The 17,688-nt window shown below is 44.3% G+C and overlaps 2 protein-coding genes across 6 annotated transcripts in view; one reads left to right on the top strand and one right to left on the bottom strand.

The window, feature by feature from the left end:
• Positions 1–180: 180 nt before the first annotated feature.
• Positions 181–9,324, bottom strand: DBR1 (debranching RNA lariats 1). 2 transcript variants are annotated; one of them, XM_075099511.1, is made up of 8 exons: positions 9,072–9,324; positions 8,871–8,995; positions 8,704–8,784; positions 6,923–7,008; positions 5,440–5,664; positions 4,483–4,563; positions 2,683–2,828; positions 181–2,143 (listed from the first exon to the last, which is right to left on the bottom strand). In XM_075099511.1, the coding sequence occupies exons 1-8, from the start codon at positions 9,266–9,268 to the stop codon at positions 1,453–1,455; spliced, it is 1,632 nt and encodes a 543-aa protein (XP_074955612.1). In that variant the 5' UTR covers positions 9,269–9,324; the 3' UTR covers positions 181–1,452. The 2 variants fall into 2 exon arrangements, with proteins under 2 accessions (XP_074955612.1, XP_074955613.1); XM_075099512.1 differs by having other exon boundaries at positions 8,900–8,995; positions 9,072–9,304.
• A 3,144-nt stretch (positions 9,325–12,468) lies between these two features.
• Positions 12,469–17,688, top strand: part of PPP2R3A (protein phosphatase 2 regulatory subunit B''alpha) — a 60,723-nt gene continuing 55,503 nt past the window's right edge. For all 4 annotated transcript variants that reach the window (XM_075099491.1, XM_075099490.1, XM_075099489.1 and 1 more), the window contains exon 1: positions 12,469–12,575. The gene's annotated coding sequence lies outside the window, so the exon portion shown is untranslated. The remainder of the gene's footprint in view (positions 12,576–17,688) is intronic.

The following is a 17,688-nucleotide window of genomic DNA, read 5'->3' as shown; positions in this document are numbered from 1 at the left end:
TAGAAAGCCAAAACACATATAGCAGAAACAGGGGACAACACACAACAGAATGATTTGCTTTAAAAACGTCTAAAAAGTCTGTTACACATAAAATACATCTTCCACTCCAGTTCACTTAGAATTTGACAGCTGAATAACACACTCAGATTTCTTGGGAGACTTTTGAAGTTCATAACACAATTTATACTTAAAATATTTTATTTCCATTACAGTCTTCAGATCATGAGGCATGCTTAAGATTTTAGAACTGCAGACCCAGGACCCCTTAAAGATACTCAACTGACTTGAGCAATCCAGCTGACAGTTCAGCTACTTTAGATAACCTAAGGGTTACACACCAAATGCTTCCAATTTTTCATCACATTGTACCACAGCTCTCTTTGGTGGGTGTTCTGACAGACAAGCAGGCATAAAGAGATACAGGGGCAGTATTAGGAGGGACAACCTAATAATTTAGTAAAACAAGACGGCGTCCTCTGGAAAAAACCCAGGATGTTAATAGCATCGGCCCACCAGTTGCAAGAATTCTGCAAGTTACACGCTACTGAAAAGAAGTGACAGGTGAAACTTTGGCTAATGATAATGGCAGGCATTATTGTCTCAAGCAACTTATAAACATCAACCACCTTATATGAAAATACAACACAGCCTGAATTGGTAAGAATTGAGAGTGATGATGTCCACATTTAGGAAGCTGTTCACCCTAACTACTTGCATTTTAATTTTAAGACATGGTTCTCAAGTTTTTACAAACAGCACACAAGTTTTTACAAACAGAGATACTCTCTTCTATGGTACCCATAAAACTGTCATGCTTCAAATTAAGAGACTCAGTTCCCTATCAAAACTGCCATTAAAAGCCAATACTGGGCAATATGCGTTGTTTTGTTTATGACCGTGAAGTTTTTCTATGACATAAGTATCACCAGAAACAAAAATCTTCACTGTTCTATTGCTGTTCTGTTATTATGGGAATTCTATTTTCAAATATAGTTCATGGAGCTATTGCATACACTACTTTGTATTAAAAGTTCAGTATAAAACAAGACAAAAGCAATAAAATCAAACCATTCAGTCTTTTAAGCCAGACATCCTCTCGCTTTGACTTGAGTTATAGTTTAAAAGTACTTTTCTTGTTAAACAAGCATGGGGAATCTTGTATAGCAGTACAGCTGGAGATACGTAGTATAGGCTAATAACCAAGAACTGAAGCGAAATCAACTGATTATGTGTGAGCTTTAAGTCCTTTGTCAAAAGTACTTTGTTGGAAAAGTCTGCTTCTGACTTAGATGTTTAACCTGGATAAATCACCTTCCCTGCGAGAGGTACACACGGCCTCTTCAGCTTAAGAAAGTAAGATGAATAAGATCAAGTAATGTTAAAAACACAAGTAGTCCACCACAGTTCTCACCACCTTCCCATAAAAAGGTACAGAGAGAACTTGTTTATACATCACATAAAGGGTTGCTCTGTTTTATCTTCATCTTCTGCAGCATAGATAGCCTGATTCCTTCTCTTAATTTTTTTGGTGCCACTGCTTCCATTTTCATTACCGCCAATGCGCTTTAATGGTCTCTCATTTAAGCTCTTCTCTTCCACCTGCTTACTCACACCAGATTTCTCCAGTTCCTCGTTAGTGGAATCCATAGCGTCATCAGACGATACCGCCATGGAATCTGGCATGATCCGGATGTCAGAAAAACTTGCAGAGAAGTCAGGAGGATGATCGGGGGAAGGATCTACAGAACATGTACTCAAGTCTTCATCGCCACCTTCTTCATCCAGCATTATTTCATCTGGATTAATGGATGACAGTCCAGAATTATCTGTATTATATTCACTGGGTTCCTCTGCTGATCCAGTACTGTCCATCTCCTCTTCCTCCTCCTCCTCTTCATATTCACCTCGTACTGAGCCCTCTTCTTTAGCTTGCTGGATCCTGTCGTTGATGTCAGTGAGGCCAAACTGGGCACAAAACTCGGTTGTCTGTGGATTGATGGTATGAACTGGTTCCATGTGTTTTTGGGGCTTGCTGGGATCATAACAAGCAGCTGTCAGTGTGAAGTTGCAAGGAATTTTGAGGTTATGATTCAGCTCTTCCAATACCTCTTTGATGGCTTCTTCTGTCACACTGTAATCCCACCTAAATAAGTGTATAAAGTTAAAACAAGTGCAGCTAGTCAAAAGGTGCTTCCTGTTCCCACTGCAAAGAGAAACTTTTAAAGATGGATAATAAATTCATCTTACAACAGATGCCTAATTTCTTAAGCGATTTTTTCAGGAAGGTACATTGCCTTTGGTCAATACTAAGATTTCCCCTCTCCCCACCAAGGATTTGCGTATTATGTCAACCCACTCAATAAGCACTCGCCCGCCTGCCCCCGTAATTCAGGCTGATTTTCAGTCTCACAGCGTTAACTGGCATGATGATCAGCCACCATGGTTATTTGGCCCCTTTAATGGTGGTAGATCTAAGTTTGCAACATGAAACTAGCTGCCCTTGTAGAAGAGTAAAGAAGTCGTATGCACTAGAGCACAGATCTTGTCACCATCCCCTTTGTTTTCCTAGGCATTTAGCAAGTCCAACAGACATTACAGGCTGCAGAACAGAGAAACACAACAAGAAGTTTACTTCCAGTCCAGCAAAATTCCATTTTCCTCTCCACTTTTTGTGCAACTTACTTTGCATGGAGGCCATTATTTTCAGGCATAATCCATGAGCTCGGAGTCACATTAACAAGGCTGTTGGTGGCCTTGAGGACTGCAATCCACTCTGCATCATACTCCAGCGAGTCGCCTGCGCTAGGATCATGTTCTACGTCTATTATCTTAAAAAAAAAAAAAAACAAAAAAACAAAACACCAGAGAAAACAGATTAGGTAAGTTATTTCTCTTAACACCAAAAACCGATTAAAGTTTCAAGTGTTACTTTCATGGTATAGAGTTTCAATTAAATTTCAAGTACACTGAGCTAGTGGTCTCAATCAAACAAGTTCTCTCAAGTTAGCCCTACATAAAAGTTTACAGCAATAAGGGGCTAAAAAAGGGGCAATTAACAGAGGTCAAAAAGGCATTTCTATATTTGAGCTTACAGCGATTAAGAAGCAGAACAACCACCTCTCTACTGCCAGCTACTGGACATTTACGCAACTTCAAAACCAAAATTTGCCTCCTCTTAAGTTCATGCTGCCTTCTAAGCAGATATACATCAAGAACTGATAGCAACAGTTATTCTGCTGTATAAACACGCATTCTTAGCACAGCCATTAACATTAAATTTTTTAAAATTCTTTCAGCAGCTGATGAATTGAAATCTAAATCACTTTGTCTTCAGTGACATTAACCCAAATCCAAACATTCTGTTTAGCCAAATTGCATTAGTCAGACTTGGATTTTAAATAATTCATAAAGTAATGCAACCTTTTAAGATAGTTTTAGGGGAAAAAAGAAAAAGAAAAATATACACTTTAAACCACAGCCCCACACTGGTGTCTCACCACACTGCTGGAGGTAGTACTACTTCAGATCAGTTTTGCTACAGGATTTTAAGTCTGGACTAGCACCCCAGCATACCTTCACATAGCAAAAGCACATCCTCATACTCTCTCCCATCTTCAAAGGTAGCTACTAGGGCAAATGGATCCCACCATACATCCAAAGGAGAGATAATGAACCATCTTCCCTTTAAGCTGACAAATAAAAGCTACTTTAAAGTAAGACTAGTAAAACACTTGACTGCATTTGAAGAACATGCTGTCAGCAGCTCCCTCACATAGCAAAGGGTTTTAGATTCATCCATTTGAGATTTTTAGAGATGACACCCCAGGTAGCATACACTGGCCACACACAGGAACACTGATTTGCTCTTGGCAAATCAGTTTGGCACTCATACTGAAAATTCCCACAACCTAGACCACCTACTTGTCCACTGCCCTTCCTAGCCAAGATATCCCCCAAACAAAAAGAAGCAGAGCCATTCTCCTAGGAAGTTGCACCAATTCTTGCTGGAATGCAAAATACTGAAAGGAAATTACATTACTCAATTTAGGACTCAATCCTGTCTGAATTCTTGAATCCAGATCTGAAGAAAGAGGCACTAGCAGACCCTAACTAAACTGTCAGAGAAGAAAAGCATCGAGATGGGCTTTCTTCTTACGTTTGACATTTGACAGAAAATCTAAAGAGGAGATTCAATGCAGGTTAAAGTAGAGCTACTTCTCCAGTTAAGTCAAGTAGTTGTTCTAAGGTGGAAGGAAACCACAGGAATAAGTAAACACCGTGCCTGCATGGCAGGATGCAACATCATCTTATTTCAAGGCAACATTACACAAAGACCATTCCACACATGCACCATTCCTAGTTTCTTTCCAGTTACTCCATTTATCAGAACTATTCTTCAGCTTGTATCTAAGCACAACTCTTACCAGACCAGACAAGTGAAATACTTTAAAAGTGAAAAAGCCCACTGCACATGGTCATCACCTGCAGAAAGTCTCTGTGCGGCAGGCATTTATCCAGAGCCAAAAACTTTGTTGCTTTTGGTAGCTCTTCTTTGGAGTTCGCCTAGAAAACAAATAGCGTTATAACACAGTCATTAGCACTTCTGTGAAATTTGACCATTCTAAACAACTTATAGAAAAAGACTTAAAGGCATAATTTTTACAGAAAAAGACTTTCTGAAATAGAAAATCAGCATGGGATTATAAGCAAGGGATGGAGGGACAAAGAGAAAGACAGACTTCACTGGAAGTCTAACAGGAAACTGGATGCAGATGACAGCAAGATAAAGCAAGAGCCACACTTCATCCTTAGCCAAGGCAGCTGAGCACACCTAGCCTTGAAGCAAAAAGAAAAACTTTAACATAATTGGAAACAGACTTGTTGAGTCTAGAAGGTCTAGAGTTACATTTTTACAGCTAAATAATGTGCCAATAGGAATAGCACGTCACACCACTTTCAGGAATAACTCAAACCAGGAGAAGTTTCAAGCTACAGGGGCTGGTTTTTGGCTTTACCCAGGCCATCAGACAACTTCATCTGCCAAGCCTTACTACGGGCATCCTCCCATCCCTTGTTAAGCTCTATCTTCTTTTCAGTCGCTTCTCTATCACCTTCTTTTGAAGTTGTCTCCTTCCCCAATAAAGTGGAAAAGAGAGTGCTTTTCTATAACTGTAAATTCATAAGTTTCAGTGCAGTGACACTGGTTATTTCACATTGTCCCTGAAGAAGATTCAGTAGTTACACCACTGATTTATAACATCTCTTTCACTTACATAAGCTAGTAGTCTTAACACCACTTAACATTTTGCAGCTTAAGCCAAGTTTTAATAACTGAGCAAACGTATTATAGAATTGCTTTTGCGGACACGATTACCTGCACTGGAATTCTAAAATGTGCTTGGGATGCATACATTCTTGATTCCCCCTCACCCCCTTTACCTGGTGTTGCATGAAAGCTGCAAATTTAACATGAAGATGTGCTGAGAACCAGTAGGTGGGTTTCAGATGCTGCAGGAGCTCTGAAGCAGCAGGGCTTCCTAATGTGTTGCTCTCCACTTCTTGACGGAAGAAGGATTTCATTTTAAGAAGCTGTTTCTTGTTTCCATAGTGATATATGCTCCTTGGCCAGTCATGTGACATAAATATATCAATTGGATGCTTTAACTGTCAACCCAAAATGCATATGGTATAAAACAAAACACACATGACAAAGAAGTTTTGAAATTACACAGCACTAGATGGAACACATGCAACATGTTCACTCCAGATCAACACAGAGTTAGCTGTGACCAATATCCTCACTTTCAAAGCAAGTAAGTATACCACTGAGCCCCATCTTTCAGGTGGCCTTTGAAGTTGTCAAGGGACTCCAATCTCCATGGTTTTTACTATACCTTCTTGGGACAGTCAGCTGTGTTTTAAATATACTGCCTTATAAAAGAGACCATAGCATCACAGTAGGTGTCAGGCACTCAGAAAACAACTCTTAAAAATTACAGCTACAGAGCAAGTTCTCTACCCACAATCAAAGGCATCTTCTTCCTTGCAAAAGTTTTAAAAGCTTTGTTTAAAAGAGATAATGGCTAAGCACGATATTTCTCCTCAAAGGAAGCACCCCTCGAAGTCTAATCAATGTCTTAAGCATGTCTCGGTTCAATATTCAGCACATTTCCACCAGCTGTATCAGAACACACTTCTAGATGAAACCCAAATCCAACTACTACGAAACTTACGGTGAAACACATCAAACTCTTTGACAAAGACAGCAAACCTTTGTCCTATGTTCAGCATCCCCGTATCTACTAAACACTTAAGCATGCAACTGCAACCTGAATGATCATTCACAAGATGCTTATAAATACATGTATTCATACCCCAACCTCAGCTGTATGGAGTAGCTCTTGTGACAAAGCAGGAAGTCGGCAACAGCTCAAAAACAGAGCTAATCTGTCCTTTTAATCTCTCACCCTGGAGTCAAAAATACTTCAGCCATAGAAATTTGGGATCAGCTTCTTCAGCTCATTCAATTTTAGTTAACTTTGTACCAACCAGCTTGCTTGTTATACAAGGTAACATCTATCTTCCAAAAGCTAACATACAAGCTGGAACAGGGACGTGTAGCTGGAGTACCTTCCATTCTGTGAATTTTATCCAATTAAAAAATAAAACCATCAAAACCACACTTCTGCCTGTGCCTAATTCAGATCAAATTTGCACTGCTATGCAAAGCATTGGAGAAGATATCCAGTGGGAACAACACTGCAATAACACCCAGCATAAAATGGCCTGTCCAGATTAGCTGGGAGTTGTTGGTAAGATTTGCTATCCAACAACGTGCTTATTCAGAGTAGCTTTGACAACTTACTTCTAAATTAATAAAAACTGTTTACCACTGTTTAAAAAAGTTAGATTTTTCACTAACCTGCTTCAGTTTGAAGACTTCTATATTCCTCACATGGTAAGCACTTCTAATTGTTTGCTGGTTGTATGGTGGGCACTCAAAGTGGCCTGAAACATTGGAAAAAGAGTAGTTGCCTGAAGCAATAGTTCCCTCTTAACACTGCTTGCAAGCTAGCTTCTTGGGGTCACACAGACACCTAGAGCAGTCCCAAACACAAGGCTGCCAACAATCAAAGGAGATACTGTATTTCATTTACACAAGGCTTACAACAACTGGCTGCTAACTTTTTACATGTGAGGCAAATATGTTGTAAAAATGTGTCTACAACAATAAGCATTTCTTCAGTTTTGTGTCTTTTTATAATAAATATAGAGAATACAGTAATTCAGTTGTGGAAACAAAAAACAGAGGAGTTTAACTCCAATACTTAAAACCCAAGACCCGTCTGAAACAAGTAACTTTTGGCAGAAAGATTTATGTGCTTAATTCCTAAAGACGGTTTTGTACCCCTCTGGTGGGATAGCATCCCTCATTACTTCCCCACACCTGCACAGTTATACTGCACAGCCATGTGCAACCACATACATAGAGAGCTGTTTGCTGCACAGACATGAAACATGTATCTGCTAGTATCACAGAGACATGTGCAAACATGCTGGCACAGCCAAAGAACACAAGGTAGACGGGAACAATCAAAAGTTGTGCGTCAACACACTGAGAGCAAGCCTCTACGAGTGGTCAGTGATTGGACCATAAGTTAGGATGTAACAGCTCAGGAAGAGGTATAAACTAAAAGACCGCAAAGCACTGCATGAGATCTGACTCCTGACTCAGGCCACTGAGGCTCGATTTTTTGTGTTTCTTCAAGAGTGCTACTACCAATCGTGAAAATACAGCTCAACAGATTCAGCAGCAACTTGAACACACCTGTAACTGCCCACAGGCATCACAGGCTCTGGATGTGCAAAAGGGACATAGCCTCCAACTTTGCCTTGGGACAAGAAACCTGAACGTCTAGCAGAGCTCCTACATACTCTTAAGAACGAACAGATAAATTCCTTTATCATTAGTTACCATTACTGTCAAAAAAGTCTATTCTCCCACATGCAGTATTCAGGCATATGAACTGCATGCTTGATAACAAATTTAATTAGCACTGAGAGGTATTAGACAGAGTCGGGTGTTCTAGAAAACTAGTTCAGTATTTTGCAGCTCAAAAGCCACTGCAAAGCTCCTCTGAAGTAGTGTGTTGCTGAAGATAATATTATGGTCCATTAATCGCAAGTAAGAGACTGCTATTTTATGTACTGAGGAATGAGAAAGACTAAGCTATCTTCTATTTACTGACACCAGGTATCATCTGTGACAAGATTTCTGTTCACCGATGGAGACCCTTCCAGGGAAGAACTCTTGAATACATACACATATAACCAGGAGGAACTGATCTCAAGACACTGACACTAAGCCTCAGCTCAGAACAGTACATTTGTACAATATCATACTTATCAATTGACTGTTTCACACAAGGAAAACTACACAGTCTTGTGTAGCCCACTAAAAGGACACTGCCATGGAAAAGTCAAGACTGTTCCAACAACAACATTCAAAAGGCGCATTGCTTCCTGCTGTAGTCACCAGGCAGCTACCGACTCATCTACCACCTCCAGAAAAATCCACGTGTTGAGCCAAGAGAGGTTTCCGGCATAGCAGTCTGTTCAGAGGTGCGGGGGAACAGCTGGACCCTCCTGCGATGGCTCAGGCCCAGTACTGGCCGCGCAGCCAGGCCCTCCGTCCCACCATACCTTTCCGGTAGTCGTGAGACTTGAAGATGCCCGAGATGCCTCCGATCCTCACGCCGCGGAACCGCACCACGCCGGCGTAACCTAGAGGAGACGGGAGCGCAGCTCGTCACGGCGGGGCCGCTGCCGGGCAAGGGGCTGGAGGGGAACACGCCGGCGGGGGACCCTACCGAGGTAATAGATGTTGGGGGCCACCCACCCGCCGTAGGGCAGCTCCTGCAGGTGGTTGGACGCTTCGTGGTTCCCGCCGATGAACACCGTGAGGACCGGGGCTTTCTTCTCGCCGGAGTAGTACCTGCGGAGAGAAGAGGGCGGCTGTAGCGGGGCGGGGCGGGGACGGGCGGGACAGGGCCGGGCCAGGCGGCGCTCACCGGTAGAAGGTCTGCATGTGCCGGTACTTAGCGGGCACGGCCATGCAGCGCAGGTCAGCCTCGTTACGCACGGCCTGGAAGTCACCGCAGCAGAGCAGCAGGTCTGGCCGCACGTTATGCCGCCGCTGCAGCAGTTCCAACGTCTCGTACATCTTGTCCAGGGCGCCATGGCAGCACCCCGCCACCGCCACCTTCATCGCCGCCGCCGCCGCTCTTCCACCGCGCAAGCGCCGCGCGCGCCTTTCGCGTCACCGCTCTGTGTGCGTCCGCGTGTCCTCCGCCCTGTCCCCACGGCGCCGGCGCGGCACGGCGACTCGGGGCGTTCGCGGCAGAGCTTTAAAAACGTTGTACGCCTTCCTCAGCGGGGTGGGAGGCTTTGCAGGGGGTGCGTGGGCCCTGTGCGGGAGCGTTGCTGGGCTCCCCCCACACGCACCCCCTCCACAGGAACCCCATGTGGGCGCTTCTCACAGTCCGCACCGCTCCTGCCGGCTTCGCAGGAAAAGCAGCAAAAGCTTCGCTTCTTTCTCACCGCGTGGCACAAACACCACAATCAGAGTCGCCGTGAAGCCGTGGCGGTAGGGCGTGCATGCTTTTGCCTGACATTTGTGCCAATAAAAGACCGGCTTTGCGTTTGGAAAAAGGACTTCCCATCCCTGCGATGCCTTTGTCCCGCCAGTCCGGCATCAGGCAAGCGTATTTTTAGCATAGTCAAGCACTGGCTTCTTTCAACTTCCTAACAGGCAAGGGCAGGAACAGCCAGTGACTTAAACAGGGTAATGGTGTGCGAGGCAGGGTGAGAAATGGGGCACCTCTGCTTTTGCTCTCAGTCGGTTGGGCTCCCTCCTTTGGGGAGCATTGATTGCCTCCTTTTGAAGAGCAGTGAACTTCATAGGGTGGTATTTGTGTGTCATGTAATAAAACCGCCCCAGACTTTTTCCACTGTTCGGAAAGTTTTTTTTAACAGTCTTCAGGGACTGAACAAAATTACAACAACATAGTTGAGCATTAGCTTGCTACTACTCACCCTGTAATCATGGGACCGGGCAGACATTCCTGTTCCCCTATGGTAGCAACTATTACATAATGTCCTCTCTTTTGATACTAAGAAAACATGAGTGTTCTCTAATACATTTCATAATTTCACAATGTTGGGTTACTGTGTGTTCTTTGGGGCTTTCATCCAAGCCCAGCTGAAGCAAAGGGGAGAGTTCCTCTGTCTTTCAAACCCCACATGTCTTCACAGTAAAAGCACATGCACAAGTGTTCGTAGGTGTACTTAGCTCCTTTGCTATCTTCGCTGAGACCTCGTGGGGCGTAGTGTCAGAACTCAGTCAGTCCAATGCATCGCCTGGGAAAGCCTTCCAGCTTCTCTGGGGAAGAACAGCAGCCCTTTGCATGTGCCACATCTGACTTCCTGAAAGGAAGCGGGTGAAAGACAGAAAAGGTCCATGAGTCTCTGGAAAATACCACCTTACCCGAGATATGCTGTCATGGCGGGCTTCCTGAGACTGCCAGCAGATGCATCCCTAAACTGCCAGCAGGCACTTCTCCTGCCTGCCCAAATTCATCCCCAGCCAGTCAAGGTAAGCCGATACTGTAATTCCTGGGTTTGTTAACTCAGACTCATTTGTCATATCTGTGTGCTGAGTGAACTGGTATACTGTAAAGTCGATACAGTTTTTTTTATGGTGTAGCATTTTAGTATTTGTACACTATTCATTATGTGTCTCAGCATCCCTGATTTAACTCTGGGTGTTCACTGAACAAAACTGCTCTGAGCTTTCCGCAGCAGTCAGACCACAAAGGGAAGCAGCCATGCTACTATTTACAGGGTAAGCAGTAGCAAGTTAATGCTTAACTGTTATTGTAATTTTGTTTAATCCTTCAAGACTGTTTAAAAAAACATGTGACTGAAGAGCAGCTCTCTTCCACTGCAAGACTAACAGGTGTTTGGCTATGGATTGGGCTTTGCAGTCACAGCCCCTTGCCCTGATGTGCTCATGTGTGTCTCACCTGTCTGGATGTCCAGTCTTACAGGAGAGGACCTGTGCTCATCTGAAGTGACCAAATGCACATCCTCTCTGGCGTGATGGCCAGAGAAACTGCAAGGCCAAGACGGGAGAGCCCTGAGAAACAAGCTCAGATTGGTGGATTGTTTGGGTGGGAGGTATTTGCCCTTTTGGCTGTTGCCCGCCTGCACAAACCAGTAATGTTTTGGGTTTTTTTCCCCTGAGCTAACTGTGGTAATTTAGAGCCATGGAAGTAGTTCAGTTTTCCTCTCCAGAGAAAGGAAGAATGAAAAGCATCCAAAGGGGCTGCAGATGACAGGGTTGCTTCCCTCATCTCCCAGACTGGAATGAAAGGAGGCTTTCCTGTCAAGTGCTTTCTAGCACTTTTAGAAGATACCAAAAGATTTCTAGCACATTTAGAAGATACTAACATGAAGAGGAACAGTGAAAGGAAGGCACTGGTAACTGCCTTTTGGGACAGGATAGTGTGGCTGAGAAGGGAGGTACAAGGGAGAAGGGGTAGGAGATAGTGTACGTGTTTGTGAAGGACAGGGAAGATAAACTGGAGGGGCGAGAGGCAAATCTGATGTGTTCCAGTTGAGGTTTTGAGATGTCGCTGTAAGCCATGATTGAGCACGGGGTCACAGGTTGGTGTGAATGTCTGTGACACAAGGAACTGCTGCAACCACCTTAGAAAAAGGCACCATGACGTTGGCCTGAGTATCACAGGACGTTTTGGTGTCTTTGGGCACCTTCTCCCCCCGTATTGTGTCTGATAATTGCAGCAAAACACACCGCCAACAGAAGGGCCACTCCAGGCCTAGCCACTGAGGTGCGGCGGTTGCCTTCCCCTTCCTCATGCACTTTGGCTTTTTTCCCCTCTTAATTTTTACCTTTCCTCGGAGGCACCCATCAGGCCGTTGTGCTGGCGGGCACTACTAACGGCCTCGAGCCAAAGAGGGCTGAAAACCCTCGGAAGCCACGGGATGAAGCAACCGCGTTGCTGGATTTCTCGTGTTGCTGAAGGAAAACAAAAACCACCGCTCGGATGCTGCGGCTTGGTAAACCGCAGGCCCGGCCCGGGCCGGGCGGTGGTGAGGGACGCGAGGGGAACGCGGTGCTGAGGCGGGGAAACACGGGGCTGAGGCGGGGGGCCCTCCGCCTCCTCACAGCGGGGCCGGCGGGCGCGGTGAGGAGAGGGAGGGGCGCGGGTGGGGAGGGCGTTCTCTCCCCCCTCACCCCCCCAGCTCCTCTTCTTCCTTCCCCCACCCCAGCACAGGCAGCGCCATTGCACGGCTTCCCCCTTCACAGCCCATCCTCGACCTGGGCGCCCGGGGCCGCCGCCGCGCCTCGCCTCGCCGCGCCTCTGGGGCGGGCCCCCTGCCCCCCCCCCCCCCCCCCGCCTCACGGAAGGGGCTGGCCGGGGCAGGAGGGCAGAGCGAGTCCGGCGGCGGGAGCGGCGGCGCCGGCATGGGACGGGGCGCTGCCCCGGCGGGTAGGCGCGGTGCGGTGAGGGGTGGTGGAGCGAGTGTCCGTCTGCGGGGCCTGGGGAGCGGCCGCCGGCTGGTCCCGGCCGGGATCAGCGGTGGCTCCCTCAGGGCCCGGCGGTGGGGGCAGGTGCCGGGGCGGGCCTCGGGGTGAGGTGCGGGGTTGGGGGGGCGCCGGTGCGCTGTCTGTCGGTCGTGGAACCCTCCCGCGGTCGCGGTGCCGGCGCTGCCGGTGCCTGGGGGAGAGCTGCGGGCCGAGGGGCCCGGCGGGGGGAGCGGCGGCGGGCTGAGCCGCCGTTGTGGGCAGCGGCGTTGAATGGAGTTACCGGGTAACACATGGGGTGAGGAAGGACGAGGAAACACTCGTATCGCACGCGTTTTAAGTTGTGAAAACCACTACTACTGGCGTTGCGGAGGCCGAGACTATAAATTGTCTCAGAAGAGTTTTGACAAAGTGCTGAGAGGTATAACGGCTCTTAAGCACGGTGATCTGTGTGTAGTTCCCAGCTCAGGATGGCCCGAAGCTGTTCGTTGTTGTAAGGCAGGAGGTTAACACCTGTGAAGGATCGCTTCTACTTAGGGTATTCTTTTTTTGTGACCGCTTGTCCCAGGACCCAGGGATCTCTGATCTTCTTTAGTGTAGCTGTTAATATATGATCATGAAAGTAGAATATTTTTTTCCCTTTCTTCATAATGAAGAAATACTTTGGGGAAAAAAGTAGCTTTGGCTGTAGACTCCTTGGTTCACGGGCAGACAAATCCAAGATTAAGTTGGGCATAAACTTGTAAAACTGAGGTTGAATAACTGTTGGAATGATTTACTGAAGGACATGTTCCTACTGGAGTACTTCTCTCTGAAGGTCATCAGACTGCGCTGGTCTCAAGTAATGTAAATATTATTAAGCCCAGGACTAATTTTGTTACCTCTGTTCTTCACACTAAAGAAGGAAGCCCTGGAAGATGTGCAGTTCTGTGTCCCTACTTCCCTGTAAAGGCAGGCCAGTAGTGCAAAGGGAAAAGGCAGGTAGTCCCGCAAGTTGTTAGCTATTGAAGTGCTGCATGAAAGGATGGGTACGTTTTTCTTGGTGGTGGTTTCATGGCTTTATCCCACATGATCTGGTGACTGCTTCAGGAAATAAGTTTTCCAGGCATTTACTTAAAATAGCTGCCTTTTCTCTTTATTATTTCTTGTGGATCTCCCAAGGTTGGTAGATCAGCTCTTACAGGTTACATAGGGGGAGGTTATTTTTGTCAGAGCTTTGAGGAGATTGTCAGTACAATTAGACTTTTCTCAGTTTTGTAAAATTATGGATTCAACATCTGCTGGATTCTGAGAAACTGAGAAACAGTGATTTGGTTTTTTTTTCTGTATATATCTGGAAATAGTAACATTGTATATCAGATGAGACTGATTTACATTTGACTTCATATAAAATAAAAAAATTGAAGTTCCCTGGTGACACATAGCCAGTTTCTGCTACCTAAACCTTTGCAACCACTGTCATGCATCATATTATTTTGTACTCATAATTTGCATGGAGGTGCAGCGTTAAGGGTAGCTATGGACAAAGTGACTTAGCTAAAGTTGACTGATGCGTGCCTGCCAAATACTGCAGAGATTCACTGGTAAAGCATCTATTTCATCTCCTTCAGCTGTAGCCTGTGGAGCAGCTGATGAATATTGTGGCTCAGGCAGTTCAGAAATCTCTGCAGTGGAGCCCTGTAGTCTAACGCTCACTGGCGGTAGCCCTGGAGGCGTAAATATGCTGCACAGCGGAATTTGTGTTTTCCCTTTTTTTTTTTTTTTTTTTTTGTAAGGACCTTTCTCTATCCTTCCTGTGGACACCTCTCTCCCTTTGAATTACACAGAAAACATGACTTTAAATAGTAACTCTGAACTTGGTATATCTTGGTCCAGTACAGAGGTTGCTGTGCAGTCTTGCTTTGCTTCCTTTGTATAAATGCTTTCCAATACTGTTTTTACTTAAATGATTGCATGCTGTTCTTCCCCCATAAGACACTGTTTTCTCCTGTTAAACAGAACTGAACTCTTCTGAAGACTAATTTAGAGCTTGGATCTTGTGCTCCAATTCTGGCAGAAACTGGACAGCAAAGTAGAGCTGTGGAAGGAAGGGAATTTTCTCATTCATAATTAAGGTAGTTAAGTGCTGTCTTAACTGGTTTCATGTGTGTTACGGGACAAGCTGCTTCCACCAGACCTCGCTGTTGTATTTCCTCTGCTGCTTATGTCCCTGGACCTGACTTGCAGAGTTTCTGCTGCACGACTGTAAGGGCAGTTGCAACTGAGTAGGTGCTGTGCTTTGGCCAGATGAAACACTCTGTAACGCTACATACTTTGGAAAATCAGGCCTTGAGCACCAAAAGCTGATGTATTCTTTTTGCCACAGTTCTTGCAAGGTAAAATGAGGATAATACTGGAGAATAAGTTAATGCTTAAGTTGGATGGAAATACTATACTGATGGAGAAATTAGTAGTTGTGTTTGCAGAATAGTGTATGAATAGGATGCAGTGCGCAATACCTGAGGTCACGCATACAATAGAAGACCTTGTTAAAAATTACTATTAATTTTAATGACTATTCAGATTCATAAATGTGAACACTGCTGTTCACTCAAATTAGAATAAGGGAATCTTTACATTTATCTTTTCTGTTTCTTGTGCATATCATTTGACTTTTTAATCTGCTTTTGTTTAAATACACAGGGAAAAAGAGAGAAATTAATGGAAGTTCTGTGTTATTTTGTTTTGTAAAGTTCCCTGGGTTAGTAGAGATACAGGCGAAATAACTACTTCTGTCTTACTGGGATGTCAGGCTAAAACACCCTTAATTTTCCTTGGTGTAGAGGAAAGGGGGTAAAGAAGTTATGCTCCCTTAAATATGTTGCTTTGATCACACTGATCTGTGCCTCTGGTGTGGCTTATCAAAGTCATAAGCAGTAAAAACTGTAGCAGTGCCAAACTTCTTGAACGCTAGGACATGCTGCATCTTTTGGCATAATTTGTTATGTTTTAACAGCTGCTTCTCTTCAGAGTGTGAGATGGAGGCTGGCAGGAATGGGCTTGTGGAAGGTATGACTGGTGGAAATGACTGCTTGTTCTTTACTCCTGTGACTATGCCTCAGAGGAGAGGATGAGCACGCAGCTCAGAGTCGGAGCATTTCTACCCAGCGTGGCATTTCACTGCTCTCATTGCTGACCTATAGTACTCCAGCTGGGCCAGGTATGGGCTGGGAACTGAGACTATCCTAGAGAAATAGGCTGTCACCTTTGACAGAGAGAACTTTACCAAGAATCTTGAACGTATGAGGAGATAAGTGAATAAAGAGTAGTGTGATACAGGTAAGACATAAAGAAGTCAGGACAGCAATGAGAAGTTCATGAGCTCTGAATAGATGGGTAATGAATGAAAAAAACCCTTTTTATTTGTTATTAAATTAAAAACTTATTTTACCCTGCAGATCACTAGCAGGTAGCTAGCTAGTCTACTACAGGAGAAATTTAATGTAACTTGCAAAGAAGTTTCTGAGGTGGTTTTGGGGGATCTGTAGGTTGTTTCCTCACTATCAACAAAGGTTAATGACTGAGGGAATGCCTCAGTTGGACACAACAATTTCTTTGATATCTTAACACTTAAATAAAATTAATTTGTGTAAAGTAATTGGATCCTGGTAATACTAAATTAACCAATTCCAGGGAAAATAAATGTATCTTGCTAATATGAAATTATCTTTTTCCATATAAAGTTATAAACAGCCAAGAGACATATTACTTGAGCTCTTTCTGACCTCTGCCCTGACCTTTGTTAATTCTGTCCTTTTTGAATCTTGTTTACCTCCAGTGTTTTCTGGTTGGTTACCTTATTTTCTGTTAGCATGACAAAGCTCAGTTAGGCTTATTCCTCCTACGATTGTTTTTTTTAACTCATGCTTTGCTAAGCTTCAACATGTATGTTAATGTATTGGGGGCCTGCTAAATAAGCTCAGGTTAAATTACAGTTGTATACAGACGTGAGGCTGGAACAATAATTAGTTGGCAAATTATTTATACTTAAGATTGGTGTTACGTGGAAAAATTGTGTGAGACTTTACTCTCTTGCTGTCTCATCCATGTAACTGGAAACCAGACTTATGGGACATAAATTCCTGCCTGGTAAGTTTTAGTTCCAGGTCCCTGTGCAAAGGGAAAGTTGAAGAAAGTTATTTCAGAAAAGCTGAAAGGGGTGAAATCTTTCCTGATATTATTAACTATCTGCCTCTCCAGCTGATACTTGTAATGTCACGCTTTGCAAGGCCCATGCATTCGTTCTTCACAACAGTCTGCAGTATACTTGTGTTCAAAGACACTGTATGCTGATGTTTGTGAAGGGCATAGCAGCACTAGAATATTAGATAACACTGCAACTTAACCCAAAGAATTACACTGAATAGTACTGCACTCACTAACTGCAAGTCAGTATTTTAGAACAATAGTTTAGGGTCTAGTGCCAGGTTTATTTTTAAAAAGCAGTGTAGACTGTTGCTATTGATAACAGCCCGAATCTTTTTGAGTGCTGGCTTTGCTTTACATTGCTGCTGTAAGCATGGAGAGGTTGTATGTAAGTTAGTGTTGGGGGTGCTTTTTTTTTTTTAGGGTAAATCTACTGAAACAGATTTCCTAATGTAAAAATTTACTTATCCAAATCCATACTGATTGCAAAGCAGTACTTATCAGCCTGTCATGGATGGTGATTCTCAAGGTCATGTCTACTTGGAAGCTTGCCTTGATAAGTACTCCCATTGCAGTGACCTTTGTGGTTCACTGCAAGAGTGCTGAAGTCTAGCTGGTAAAGCTAGATGGTCTGAAGCTATTCGGCAAGAAGGCACAAGAGAAAAACAAGCGAGTATTCTGCTGTTTCTGGATTTTCAGAGGGAGTTTGAATTTTTTTATTAATGTTTCTTAAAGGAAATGAACTGCCATGGAGTAGGAGCTTTTTCATTAATTAATACCTGGTTAAAGCGTAGGAAGAACTGTCAGTTTTTCTAGTGAAGAGTAATCACTAGTGCAATCCCAGGGGGTCTGTGTTCAGGCTTGTGTTGCTCAACATAGTTGAAAATGATCTG

The sequence above is a fragment of the Phalacrocorax aristotelis genome, chromosome 7 (assembly GCF_949628215.1).
Source record: "Phalacrocorax aristotelis chromosome 7, bGulAri2.1, whole genome shotgun sequence".
NCBI classification, from domain to species: domain Eukaryota; kingdom Metazoa; phylum Chordata; class Aves; order Suliformes; family Phalacrocoracidae; genus Phalacrocorax; species Phalacrocorax aristotelis.
This window is presented reverse-complemented; position numbering and strand designations above follow the sequence as displayed.

Excerpts from the sequence above, each read along its gene's own strand:
- DBR1 (XM_075099511.1), bottom strand. The coding sequence starts at position 9,268 with ATGAAGGTGGCGGTGGCGGGGTGCTGCCATGGCGCCCTGGACAAGATG. Across the intron at positions 8,996-9,071 it reads CACATGCAGACCTTCTACCG|GTACTACTCCGGCGAGAAGA; the intron begins GTGAGCGCCGCC and ends TTCTCTCCGCAG. Across the intron at positions 2,144-2,682 it reads AATAATGGCCTCCATGCAAA|GTGGGATTACAGTGTGACAG; the intron begins GTAAGTTGCACA and ends ACACTTATTTAG.